At 35.0% G+C, this 14,808-nt stretch overlaps 1 protein-coding gene across 1 annotated transcript; it reads left to right on the top strand.

Moving 5' to 3' along the window:
- The first annotated feature begins 1,425 nt into the window (after positions 1-1,425).
- LOC143559512 (protein CHROMATIN REMODELING 20-like) lies at positions 1,426-12,746 on the top strand. The gene is made up of 25 exons (XM_077048055.1): positions 1,426-1,539; positions 1,650-1,712; positions 2,120-2,215; positions 2,308-2,400; positions 2,475-2,665; positions 3,307-3,535; positions 3,608-3,709; positions 3,829-3,912; positions 4,562-4,945; positions 5,277-5,557; positions 5,976-6,062; positions 6,151-6,373; positions 6,452-6,571; positions 7,141-7,307; positions 7,423-7,564; positions 8,389-8,538; positions 8,641-8,696; positions 9,278-9,578; positions 10,342-10,459; positions 10,537-10,589; positions 10,683-10,900; positions 10,986-11,189; positions 11,271-11,349; positions 12,098-12,315; positions 12,384-12,746. The coding sequence occupies exons 1-25, from the start codon at positions 1,426-1,428 to the stop codon at positions 12,712-12,714; spliced, it is 4,104 nt and encodes a 1,367-aa protein (XP_076904170.1). The 3' UTR covers positions 12,715-12,746.
- The last annotated feature ends 2,062 nt before the right edge of the window (positions 12,747-14,808 follow it).

Raw genomic sequence — 14,808 nt, 5'->3', positions numbered from 1 at the left:
ATTTTTGGCATGTTTACGATGATACAACTATCTAACAATCTGTTAGTGTTCATTACTTCTTGATTTCAGAATTAGCGTCAATTACACATAAAATCAATTACATTTTATGTAAAACACATGTAACTGATGATTTGAAGCAACTGTTTTGGCTAGGTTATATAGTCATGTTGATTATCGGGTTATCTGCTCGACCTAGTGTGTTGGTAATTTCGGACTCCAAGCTGCAAGTTGGTGAACTTGATGGACCAATATTGGCAAGTAGGTCATAGTTGGTTATGTTTTCTATACTAAACTTGGTAATCTCTTGGCTAGCAAGTTAGGGTTAGTCTATATAAACCGAGTTATATATGGTTAGACATTACGTAAACAGAAGATGCGGCCGAATTAGGGTTTTCGAGTTTTATTGAGAGTTATCCAATATTCGTTTTGGTGAGTTACATCAATTCGTTCTTGATAGTGTTGCATGTTTGAGGATCTGGTGTATTATAATATATTTTTTGTGGATTTAGGTAAAATTGCAAGTTAAAAAGGTTGGATCTTTCTAATTGTTCATTTTCAACTTTCGATTTGATTATGTAATGATGTGTTTGTGATCGGTTGAGTACGTTACATTAAAGGCAGACCGTTTCGTCTGCCGGAGGTTTTAAAATCTGAATACGAGCGTAATGGAGGATTGGAGGTTTGATATTAACATTTAAATATGTTTTGAATTTTGCGAGTTAACAATAATCTAACTATCTAACAATCTGTTATTGCTCATTACTCCTTGATCTTCGGAATTAGTGTCAGTTACGAATAAAATCAGTTACATTTTATGTAAAACAAATGTAATTGATGATTTGTTGCAACTGTTCTAGACTTCTGGCTAGGTTTATCAATCATATTAAATATCTGGTTTTTTGTTTGACCTAGTGTTGCATGTGATGTATGAGGATCTGATGCATTATAATAAATTGTTTATGGATTTAGGTAAAAGTTGCAGGTTAAAAAGGTTTTTAGATCTTTCTAACTGTCCGTTTTCAACTTTTGACTTGATTATGCTGTGGATTTTAGGTTTAATGATATTCTTGTTGTCGATTGAGTAGGCTGCATTAATGGCAGATTGTTCCATATGCCGTAGGTTTTGAAATCTAAATTAGAATGCAGTGGAGGATTGGATATTTGTTATTATCATCGAGATATGTTAGACAATCCAACATATTTGTTATTGCTCATTAGTCCTTGATTTGCATAATTAGTGCCAGTTATGCATGAAATCAGTTACATTTGATTTTTTCAGTAACTTTGATTTTTCGGTTTTCTGTTTGACCTAGTGTTGCATGTATGAGGATGTGATGTAGTATGATATATTGTTTTAGGTTTTCTGATGGATTATGGTAAAGCTGCAGGTTAGGAAAGTATCATTGTATTTAATTTTTATCATTGATGGAGGTTGATAAATGTGAGGTGAAAGAAGAAGATATTGGCAGTTCATCAAGTGACTCTTTTATCAATGATAGCGACAGCGACGAATCATTGACGCCTGGTCAGGATGGTGAGGTACATCCCGAGGCAAGTCGAACATTTATTCATACTTGAATGGACAAAATTATGAATTACATGTGTTTTGATTGTCAAGTTTGAGCTGTTGTGGTTTTGTTCTTTTGCAGGCATCTCTTACGGATGAAGACATTGAAGGTCTAATTGCTGAGCTCTTAACAGTTGAGAGCAAGGTATTGATTTATCTTTGCATCTTTTTAAAGGTGGACAAATTTGGTTCATTTACTTATGAATTTGTTAAGTCTGGTTAATAGAAATCTCAAACGCGCCAATAGTAAAATGCAGATAAACGCGAAACGGGTCAAAATTGATCGAAGTGTATTTTAATGCATACATCTTCGATGTCTAAATTTGATGATTTATGTTGTTGGCATGATGATGTTTTTTTTTACATACTAAATGGACAAATTTGTGAGACCCGCAATGAAAAACAACCCGTTTTATTGTTATCCATCGTCCATGTTACCCTTACTTTTTTGTGCTGACTGAGACATTATGTTGGGAATTTATGGTATTAACCTATAATTTCTTAGTCATTTTCCCTTTTTTATTTGGATTCACAATTGCTGTGTTGCTACAGGCTGCAGAGGCACAAGAAGCACTTGAAGACGAGTCACTAGCAAAAGTGGAAGTTGAAGTGCGAGAAGAGCTATCACAATCTCTTGAAGGGGAAGCTGTACGTTAGTGTTATCCTCTCAAAATAAACAAAACACCTTAAATTTCAAACTTAATGATTAATAAAGTTGTTCCTTCTCTTTTCTTCGATAGCTTGATAATGCTGTTGCTGATGAAATGCTAGCTCTCAGAGAAAAATGGGAATACGAGCTCGATGACCTTGAAACCGAGAGCGCACACTTGTTGGTCTGCTTCTTCACTTATTTAAGTGCATATTTTATATTATGCCTGTTGGTTCTTACAATATGCTTATTGTGCAGGAGCAACTTGATGGTGCGGGAATTGAACTCCCGAGTCTTTATAAGTGGATAGAAAGCCAGGCACCAAATGGATGCTGTACAGAAGCATGGAAAAATAGGACTCACTGGGTTGGATCACAGGTCACCGGTGGTGTTACTGAGTCAATTGCAGATGCTGAAAAGTATCTGAAAACTCACAGGCCTGTTAGAAGGTAGCTTGTGTTACTACAAAATAACTAATATCAGGAGTCTAAACAAGCCAATTCGAGCATGCTTCGAGCTTTACATAAAGTTCGAGTTCGGCTCGTTTACTATTTATTATCACTATATCATATTCTTTATATCTGTTTATAATTATTGTTTTGGCTCGTGAGCCTTCTCCAGCTCTATAAGCGAAGTTCGGGCGTTTAAGCTTTGGTTGATTCGGGCTTTTAGCTAGTCGATCTCAAGTAGCTCACTAGCGGCTTGGCTCGTTCACACCGCTACTAATAATTAGAGATGAAAAAAGTGGACTGATGGATTATTGGTCTGACTCGTTTGGGTCAAATGGTTGACCCAGAACACTTTATCAAAATATGCTATTATTTTTACGTAAATAGTTAGCTTGTCAAATGTAATTGCAAAAGTTATAGATTATTTTGAAAGTAGTCTATTGTTTTAGTAAAAATGATTTATGAGGTCTTATGCATTAAAACTTCAGTTTGGATGACATTCTACGTGTTCGATCCGTTCAAGATAAAAAGCACAACCCGAATCGGTTCATTCATAAGTAACTGAATGGAAACTGCCACCTTTCAAACTACAATATTAGGAGTTGTGTAAGCTTTCATTTATGCATTGTTTTTTCTGACAGACATCATGGTAAGCTTCTAGAAGAAGGCGCTAGTGGGTTTCTTGGGAAACGTCTTGCTCCTGAAGAAGATAAAGAGACCAAACGCAATCTAGACTGGTCATCTTTCAATAAACTATGTTCTTCATCAACCAGTACTGCATTTGGAAGCAAAAACTGGGCTTCAGTATACTTGGCCAGTACGCCCCAACAAGCTAAGGAATTGGGACTCAACTTTCCTGGTGTAGATGAGGTAAAATATTTAATGAAAAGCCTATATTCTTTCGATTATAATATGGTATTATGATTTTTATATTGTGTATAGGTGGAGGAGATTGATGACAATTTGAGTGACCCATTAGTTGCTGATGCTATTGCGACAGAGAGAGAATTATACCAGTCTGAAGATCACAAGAACTTCAGAAAGGTAGATATTGTTGGCTATATTAGTTATTCAACAATTTAATTTATCACATTTGACCATCTAGACATTATAAACAGCGGGGATACTAGCTTAAATATATGTATTGCCAACGGCATTGACAGGTTAAAGAAGAAGATGACGTAAATCTTGAACGTAAGCTTCTGCTTCGTTTGAATCAAAAGAGACACAGGAGGAAGTTAAAGCAGGTGTGTTCTCACATATTCTATATGGGAAAATACCAGTGTACTTTCTCGTAAAGTTTCTTAACGGTCTTTTGCACCTAAAAAACAAACATACAATCTGTCTTATTTTTGGTAAAATTATATTTAACAATTGTTTGCACATAAAAAAACCAACATACTTTTTTTGTCTTATTATAAAATGCCTCTTAACATGTTGATATCTTTTAAATCTCTCTTAGTTATGATTGGATGAAATCATGCAAACATCATTTGACAAATTACATTATAATAACAATTTAATATGTTTTTAGTTTTATTTTATTTTGTTTTAAGTTATGTCATCCATGCTCATGTATTTTTATTATACTGTTTCTGAAAGATTACTTGTTATCATCAACTTGTTGATAGAAAAATGGAAAGGAAAAGACGAACATTGAACGAACTTTGCCTTTCCACTTGTCTCCTTTAAAACATAAGTTCATCAAGTATTACTCATCTAGAATCTAGTATTAATAAGTAGAAAATAATTATATTTTTGTTCAAATTTAACAAGCGGATAGACTTTTATGAGAAAAAATACATATTTTTTAAGTGCTCTTTTTATTTCTATCTAATTTTGGTTTTGTACATTATGGATTACAAACTCATTTCTTTGTTTTTGAAATATAATCAGGAGGATATGAAGGAAACTGATGAAAACAACATGAGTAACAATATTGCATATCAATCATCAAATACTACAGAAATGAAAGATCATAATAGTAATGGTCTTTGTGGGACTAAGCGGTCATCTGACAGTGTTGAAATGTCGGAGAGCAAGAAGGGCGGGACTGTAAAAACTGACAATTTTGATGTCGAATCTGTTGAAGTGGATGGCTCTGATTCTTTATCCAGTGATAGTGAAAATCTTGATCAAGAAGATGGGGACCACTCTGCTGATGAGTTCCATTGTACGGCTTGTGATAAGGTCGCTAATGACGTGTATACACATCCAACCTTGAAAGTGATTGTTTGCAGAAACTGCAAGTATCGGTTACAAGAGAGAATGAGAGAAACGGTAGGCATTTGCAGTTATGAATAGGCTGTAAAAGAGTTGAGTCTAGCCAGGTTTGGCTTGGGTTCAGCTCTTTACGAGCTGAAATGTCGAGCTCCAGCCTGGCTTGTAAAAAGCTCGAGCCGGCTCGTTTATTTAAAAAGTTTTAGTTGTATATATATAAAGAAAAAAGTAATGTTTTTTTAGTCGGGGTGTGCATTGGTCTGTTTGGATTGGTTTTGGGGTCAAATCGAATTTCGTTCTTTTGAGTTTTTGAAAACTTTTGGTTTCGGTCTTTTTTGTTTTGTCGTTTGGGATTGAAAATGTATAACTTGGGTTTTGTTCTTTATTGCAGGATCCTGATTGTGCTGAGTGTTTATGTGGATGGTGTGGGAATACTGGGGATTTAGTAAATTGCAAGTCATGCACAAACTTGTTTTGTTTTTCGTGTATAAGAAGGAATCTTGGGGAAGAATATATGTTAAAAGCACTTGGTTCAAGTTGGAAATGCTGTTGCTGTTCTCCAAGTGTTCTACAGCCTTTGACTTTACAGTTAGAAAAAGCTTTTACACCATCATCTTCAAGTTCAGATAGCGACTCTAATAATTCAGTTGATGGCTTCAAGGTCACAATTAGGTATCCTTACTTTTTGTGCGGGTCAAAACAGATTTGGTCCACAAACACTTTGTTATCCTCTCTTAATAAACTAATCACTAACATGACTTATAAAGATTTTATTTCTACTGATGAAACATAGATATTACATCAATATAGCAGGTAGGCGGGCAACAAGCTGCGCCGCCACCCCTTTCTGAATTGCAAACCCTAACCTGCTAAAGACATACCCCTGCCCCTTTGGAGTCGACACCTCTCTTAACGAAGTTGATGATATTTAATTTATTATTAATAGTGAGATTGAGATGTTTTTAACCATACCTTGGCTCATTTCACTCGCTTATCCTATTGGATCGTTAGATGTACAATACACACCAAATTGACACATTTGCTTATAAATGGGTTATGGGTCATAATTTCCTTCTTTGTGAAACATCAGCAAAAGGAGACGAAAGAAGAAGATTCGTAGAATTCTTGATGATGCCGAATTAGGAGAAGACACTAAAAGAAAAATCTCCATCGAAAAGGTATCATACATATATTGATATTACAATAATTTAGTTGTAGGATTGTGAAGTCATTTTATGTGTTAATAATTTACTAATCTGACTGTCGGACCGTCAGGAGCGCCTTAAGTCACTAGAAGCTGAGCGTTTAAAGTCACTGAAATCAATGAAGGCTAGTTATGAAAGTTTTAAGGCGAATGTATCTACGGGTGCTACCCTTAATATGTTAGGTGATGCACAAAGCGGTTATATTGTAAATGTTGTGAGGGAGGAAAATGAGGAGGCTGTGAGGCTTCCACAAAGCATCTCAACCAAATTGAAATCTCATCAGGTTCCTTTTCTTCCTTTTTGTTTAACTTATTATGAATACTTAACGTACGTTGTAATAATCTGTACTAACTGTATGCAGGTTGCAGGTGTAAGATTTATGTGGGAAAATATAATACAGTCAATCACTAAAGTTAGGTCAGGAGATAAAGGACTCGGCTGCATTCTTGCACATACCATGGGTCTAGGTAAAACATTGCAGGTACTATGATAATTAGCTTTTTATGCCCTTGAATTTCAATCAATCAATCAATCATACCCAGTAAAATCCCACCGACAGCAAAGCTATAAGTAGGGTCTGGGGAGGGTGGGATGTAGGCACACCGTACCTCTATCCAAAGGAATAAAGAGGTGGCTTCCAGAGAGACCCTCGGCCCTTAGAATTTATTTATCAGAATTAGTCTGCTCACATGTGAGTTTATTAAGGGAAGACATCACACACTAAAAATCAAGTTTGAAGTCTCCCATTGAAGTCAAATCAACTTTCATTAGGGGTTCCAATCTTTGTTTTATGAATGTTCAAATTTTAATAAAATTAAGTGAGACAAATAAAACATTTATGATCTCTAGTTATTATTTAGTGATTCTCTTTTTAAATTAACTTGATGCAGGAGGTAATATATATTGAAGAAAATAAAATTAACAAAATAATAACTAGATATCATAAATGTTATATATATATATATATATATTACATTTAGGAAACTTGAATAGTGATTACTATTGGTGGTGAAATAGATACAAAGTTGAACTAATTGGTGGTTTTACCAGGTTATAACTTTTCTGTATGCTGCTATAAGATGTGTGGATTTGGGACTTAAAGCTGTTATGATTGTGACACCTGTAAACGTTTTGCATAACTGGAGGCATGAGTTTAGAAAATGGAGTCCGAACGAATTTAAGCCTCTTCGTGTCTACATGCTTGAAGATGTTCCAAGGTTTTTTTTTTTTTTTTTGGCATTTTATTAGTAATGATGCTCATGCTCTTAAAACATAGTTTTCTTGTCTTCACTTATTTTTAATGATATTAAATTGTTGATATGATGTTTGTAGGGATAGAAGACTTGAGTTACTAAAGAAGTGGAGAGCAAAGGGTGGTGCCTTGTTAATTGGGTACACTAATTTTCGTAATTTGTCTCTCGGAAGGCATATCAAGGATTGCCATGTGGCTAAAGAATTTCGCACGGTTCTTCAGGTAATTTTTACAGACTTCCATCAGTCCATGTTTAACCAACTCGAAGTGGGTGCTTTAATCTTCATTTTGGAACTGGTTATCTCATTAAAATGAGCAGAATTTCACACAGTTTATATCATAAACTCGGTATTTATGCTCTTTAAAATGAGCTAGATATTGCTAGATTTTTCAAAGAAAAAATTAGACGCGATTGTTTTGTCTGCAAACCAGACGATGCATCAGCTTTTAACTTGTAATTAGATGCAGTCATGTAAAATTGCACAAAAGCATAGATTTAGATTCACAAAAATGCACCAAGATCTCCCATACATAACTAAAAGCATTTTGATGTAAGTAGTATCAAAAGTGAAGTTTATACACCTTTGCCCAATATCATATTTCTAGAAATGACGGGTCAACTCACATATGATTAAGTTTATTTTATGTGATTATCGATGAGTAACATCCCATGTTCTTTGATTTGTTCACATGTGAATAGCCTGGACCCATTCATATATGAGCAAGTCCAATAACGTGTGAATTGTAAAGTACTATTGTGGCTTGAGCTTTCATTTTGTTCTCATATGAACCTCTACCAGTAATCACATATGAATGGACTTGATCACGTGAGAATTAACACATGATTAGTTGTTATGGTTCTCAACTTGACTGTTGATACTGTAAAATATATTATTATTATTGTTATCATATATGACGTATCTTTGCGTATTCTGGTAACGAAGTTTCAAAAATAAAGTAAAAAAATGTTAAAATTTTACCAAAAACCTATGTTTTTTTGGTGCTAATATAGCTTGTATTTTGACAATGTACCAAAAATATTGCAGGATGGACCTGATATACTTGTTTGTGATGAGGCGCACATGATTAAAAACACGCAGGCTGATACAACCCAGGCCTTGAAGCTAGTCAAGTGCCAGAGGCGGATAGCATTAACAGGTTCACCTCTTCAGAATAACCTCATGGAATATTATTGTGTAAGCAACTATCACCATTCTCTTTTCTTTTTTCCTAACTAGTCTTTTAAGTGCAAATGGCTTTAAAGGTTTTGTTGTCATCACGATTTATTGGTAAAACAGATGGTTGATTTTGTGAGGGAAGGATTTCTTGGCAGCAGTCAAGAGTTTAGAAACCGGTAAGTCCTTTGTCAACCCTTATTTGTCTTCTACGGAGGTGGTAATTTTAACTCATGCACATGAAAGATGGTTGATTTGGGTATAGTTTTTGAGTCAAGTAGTCAATCGGGTTGAAAGATTTCCCAACCATTTATTTGTGTAAATGAGCCGAGCCGACTTGTCCACAAATCCAGCGAGATCGTTTATTAAAAGAATTGATCTCCGAGATAGCTCTTTTATCATTATATTTTACACATTGATATATATAAAAGAAATTATACCTTTAGCATACACATCTAATATATGTAATTTTACGTTAAAAAATGATCGTCTGTTCAAAAATACATAAAAAACTTTACGTTTTAAAAAATATATAAAATTTATGTTATAGCGTGTGCGTGTGTATTATATATTAAACAAGCCTAACGAGCAAGTCAACGAGCCGAGCTTACTTGGGCTTGGCTTGGCTTGGCTCGGCTTGTTTAAAACGAGCCAATGTTGAGCTAGTTTTCTGCGAGCTTTTTGAACTTACCCTACATGTCTTTTGCTACATTGACTTTACTACATGTGTATGACTAACCACGCTCTCCATATCTTGCAGTTTCCAAAACCCTATTGAAAACGGACAACACGCTAATTCCACATCAAAGGATGTCAAAATCATGAACCAGAGATCTCACATTCTCTATGAACAATTAAAAGGATTTGTGCAACGAATGGACATGAATGTTGTTAAGAAGGATTTACCTCCAAAAACCGTATTTGTAATCGCTGTTAAGCTTTCTGCGATGCAACGGCTACTCTACAAACGGTTTCTTGATGTACATGGGCTCACTCAAGAAAAGGCTTCTAGTGAAAAGACCCAGAAGAACTTTTTTGCCGGTTATCAAGCATTGTCTCAGGTACTTACTTTTATAATCCATAAGTGGGTTTTAACCTGTTTGGTTATCAATGGGCCGGTTCAACGCTTGTTTCTGTAAAAACAAGAGTAAGTTATCCAGATGGCCCCTGTGGTTTGCTCAAATTTCACCTTTTCCATTTGTTTGCGAGATTGTCTTGCATTTGGTCCCTATTAGATGTCAGTTCAGGTTTTCTGTTACAAATTTTTGAAAATGGTCTCAATTGTACGAGTCCTATGTTAAATTCGACACACTATTTATTCATACAAAAGTCAAAAAAATTCTTGACAAAAAGCTTTTCAGGTCAACACATCCTGACTAGTACCAAAAATACATCTTTTGACTTTGATTTCTAATCTCGAGGTTGACACATGAGTAGTTTTTCAAGCTCGAATCGTTTGAGAGCTGGCTCGGGTTTGATAAGTGAAGCATATGCTGGTTTATAAACAAGATTACCTTTAGGCTTCAGCTAGGCTTGATTCGAGCTTTTAGCAAGCTGGGATCGTGTTACTCACAAGCGGCTTGGCTCATTTACACCCCTACTCGTCACTTAAAAAAGAAATAATATTTTCTACAATCATTTAAATGTACAATCATTGAGTGTCTAATTCTTGACTTCTCTAGTGATTCGAAATTGCAGTGGAACATTCATTTTCTCGTCACTATACATTATTTCCCTTAGCTGCCTATATATTATTTTGCTTTTTAGTTTTTATATATTTTCTCCTCTTTATACAATTAAAATGATATTGGTTACACTTGTTAGATATGGAATCATCCTGGAATATTGCAACTGATGAGAGACAAAGACTTGAGCAAACATGACAGCTCTTTTGAAGACACTTCTACTGATGATAATATGGACTATACCATGGCCAATGGAGGTAAGATATACATTTTGATAAACATACACTTAATTTGACATCATGCAAATAATGTTTTTATGTTTTTTTCCTTCCAGATAAGTCGAGAAACAAAATAGATAAAAAGAATGCCAATGGCTTTTTCAAGGAGGTATTTAAGTTCTCAAATGTGTTTTCAAAAATATCATATACAAAAATTAGTACTTGTTTGGTAATGCGGTTACATGTTTTTAATGCTGTACAGAATTGGTGGGATGATATTGTTAAGGAAAATGGTTATGATGCTGAAAATAGTGGGAAGATGGTTTTACTGCTTGACATTTTAACTTTGTGCTCTGATATTGGCGATAAAGCACTCGTCTTCAGCCAAAGTTTATCCACAATCGATTTAATCGAACTCCATATTTCCAAATTGACCCGTAACGCGAGAGCCCAAAAATGTTGGAAAAAGGGAAAAGATTGGTACAGGTGTGTTAATATCATTAGATGCAAGGGGTGTAGTCTTTTCTTCTTTGCTTAAATCTTGTTTTGGTTTGGTGTAAAACAGGCTAGATGGACAAACTGAAGGGTCCGAGAGACAGAAACTGGTTGACAATTTTAATGATCCGTCTAATAAACGTGTCAAATGCACGCTAATATCGACCCGAGCGGGATCTTTGGGTATTAACCTTTATGCTGCTAACCGTGTTATTATTGTTGATGGTTCTTGGAACCCGACGTATGATCTGCAGGCTATTTATCGGGCTTGGAGGTATAAAATTATTAATTTAATGGTTACGTTAGAAAAAAAACATAAATTTATATAAAAGTTAACTGCGTTTTTACATTGTAGATACGGACAAACAAAACCGGTTTTTGCATACCGTCTAATGGCACACGGCACGATGGAAGAAAAGATTTATAAGCGTCAGGTAATAGCGTCTGAATTTTATAAACGGGTCAAATTGGGATTTTGTTTTTTTTTTTGCTCTTTTACTGGCCAATTAGGTAGAATGAAAACCTGTCAAAATGGTTGAAAGATTCATTCCACTATCTGATTTTTGAATAATGGTGTAAACGAGCTGAGCTTGGCCTCGGCTCGTTTTGAGCTCTTATTTTTTAAAGCTCGAGCTCAAGTTGTTTTTCAAGCTCGAGCTTGCTAATTCAATATTTAATGTATTATATATTAATCATATATTAATAATTGGCTTGTAGGCTCATGAGCCAGCCTGAGTCATTTATTTTTAATCATTTGTATACATTTTTAATTTTTTTTTATATTTTTAATCATATTTTGTATGTAACATAATATATTCTATTCAACAATTTCGATCATGCTTTTATATATAATAATATGTATTATATAATTATATATATTTAACATATTTCATAAATTTATATGGCTTGTTTAGGCACACGAACTAGCTTGAGCTGAATTTGTAAAGCTTGGTCACGTTCATAAAACAAGCTTATGTTTAAACTCAAGCTCATTTAAGCTCGTCTCGATTCAAGGTTTTAGCGAGCCGATTCGAATAACTTGGCTCATTTACACCCCTCTTTTGAATACATCTCCAACATTGCTTTTTTTTTCTTTTTTTTGTCAAAAGTTAGATTATTAATATTTTAACATCCACCAATTCTTGTAATGACATTCATCAATCATTGATCTTTAAAAATTAGGTCACTAAGGAGAGCCTATCAGCAAGAGTTGTTGATAGACAACAAGTACACCGAACAATATCCAAAGAAGAGATGTTACATCTCTTCGCCTTTGGTGATGATGAAAGCCAAAATGTGGCAAGCACGCAAACAAATCCTTCAAAACAAAAAGATCCTCATCATTCAACGGGTTCTTCTGACATATTCATGGAAGCATTACTTGAAAAACATCAATCTAGGTAAATTTAATAAGTTTAATGATTACTTGTTTTTGCTTTATTTAATATGTGTTTAATTCATGGTTCAGATGGATTGCTAATTATCATGAACATGAGAGTCTTCTACAAGAAAACGAAGACGAAAAGCTATCAAAGGAGGAACAAGACATGGCTTGGGAAGTTTACCGTAAAAGCATAGAATGGGAACAAGTCCACATCACAAAACCAACGGTTCAAGATGAACCCACAACTAAGAAACCACCTTTGGTCACTCGAGTGTGTTCTAGGAACCGCTTTGTGCTGCGAAACTGCACAAACTTAGCCCATATGTTGACTTTAAGTAGTCAAGGTGTGAAACCGGGACACACCACTATTTGTGGTGAATGCAGCCAGGAAATTAGTTGGAATGGTGTTAAGTGACAAGTTAAGAACCAAAAGGCACAGGTTTTTTGATTATGCATTGGACATGATGATTAGATCTTTTATATTATTTTGTAACCAGACTGTCCCATTTTTGGGTGGTTACTATAACCTTTGAATGTTGTTATATTATAGCTGCATAGTTTCTGGAGTGCTCGAGTTAAGAGCGAATTTACATTTGCCATTTCGGCGCTTTTGATATTGATATTTGGGGTTTTTTTTCTTCTCATTTCCTCACTTATATTATTAGAAGGATAATTTGGTTTAAAATAGAAAATTTATCATTTTTTATGTTATTAAACTAATAATATATTCTGCGAAAGCTAACGGGTTGTATGCTAGTCCGAAGATCATGAACTTCAAAGAACAGGTTAGTCACAGGCCATTGATTTGACTGTCACAACATTAAACACTTGCCATCGGCTGATGGAAATCTGTTATCGCCCCTTTCTCTTTCTCAAAAATTAAGGTGGCGGTTTGGGATTGTGTGGTTGACCGATCCCCGGGTCCAGATGGTTTTAGTTTCAAGTTCATAAAAATATACTTGGCTAGGAATTCATAAACACCCTGAACCACTTTCAAAGTTCTAAGGAGCTCTCTAAGATCATATGTGATGGAGCGTTTGGGGCTTCAAAACCCCCTCGAAACCACCCCACCCCACCCCACCCCACCAATGTAAGGAGTCGAGCCCGGTGCCCTACATTATCGATATATTTACTCATAAACACGGTTTCAAATATCAAAGTGAATTAAAACTTTCGCGGAAACATTAAACTTCAACCATTTATTACATAATTATTCAAATCTCATCAAAGTGAATTAAAACTTTCGCGGAAACATTAAACTTCAACCGTTTATTACATATTATTCAAATCTCATCATAACGATCTAACACTTGTCTTAAAACATGATATTAAGCATTATAATAAAATATCATAACATTCTTCTCAATATGTCAACCTCTTCAGTTCAATGCCATGTGTCTTCCTCAAGCTAGCTACCTTAGCCTATTTACCTGCGTGCATACTAAAATTCATCTACGCTGAGTGAGTTCTAGTTAATTAGACAACATACATTACATTCACGTACTTACATATCCGGAGACACATGTTACACACTAAACCTGTTTATCTTTCTTTCATACATACACTCATTCATCATTTCTTTCAAACTTTCATTCTTTCTTATTTTAACATACATTGTGCATACATAACTATCTCTTCGTTTTAAAGATCCTTTCGCCCTATAAATTCACATATATTATGAGGGCCTGGTCCCTATCCTATCAGATATTATAAGGGTCTGGTCCATATCCTCTCACTGGTCCCTTCTTTCCATACAACCATACAACCATGCTATTGAAAATCATGGACATTGAATTCATTGAATTGATATTATTTTCTGATGATTTACAATGAGGGGAAGATACCAATATATAATACATAACTTTTACGTTATTGGAAACAAACACAATTATAGGAAGCATATATGGCTGTAAACGAGTTGTGATTGTGTGTATTTCGGGAGATGATGTTTGACTGATCCCACAATCTTTTTCTTATTTTAATTATTTTCAACACTCCCCCTCAAGTTGAGTAGTGGGGTTTCCAATACGTAACTTGCTTCGACAAAAGTTGAAGATTCTCCCGTTAACCGCCTTCGTTAGTATATCAGCTAGTTGATCTTTTGATTGAACAAACGAGAGCTCAATGATTCCAGCTTCAATTTTTTCTTTAATAAGGATCCTGTCAACTTCTATATGTTTTGTCCGATCATGTTGTACCGGGTTTTCGGAGATTTGAATTCCAGCTTTATTATCACACATGAGTTTGATGCTTTTCTTTGGGGGAAATCCGATTTCAGTTAGGAGCTTTCTTATGGATAAAACCTCACTTATTCCTCGTGCAATTCCTCTAAATTCGGCTTCCGCACTAGAAAGAGCTACAACTTTCTGCTTCTTACTCCACCAAGTTACGAGATTTCCTCCTACTAAGGTAAAGTAACCTGATGTGGATCTACGATCTCCTACATCTCCGGCCCAGTCAACATCGGTATAGGCTTGTATTTCTAAATGACCGTTGGGTTTAAATAATA

The sequence above is a fragment of the Bidens hawaiensis genome, unplaced genomic scaffold (assembly GCF_021521415.1).
Source record: "Bidens hawaiensis isolate Kalapana, Puna unplaced genomic scaffold, B.hawaiensis_p1.1 tig00019923_1, whole genome shotgun sequence".
In the NCBI taxonomy this organism is placed as follows: Eukaryota; Viridiplantae; Streptophyta; class Magnoliopsida; order Asterales; family Asteraceae; genus Bidens; species Bidens hawaiensis.
Note: the sequence above shows the minus strand (reverse complement) of the source record. Positions and strands in the feature narration are given on the sequence as shown.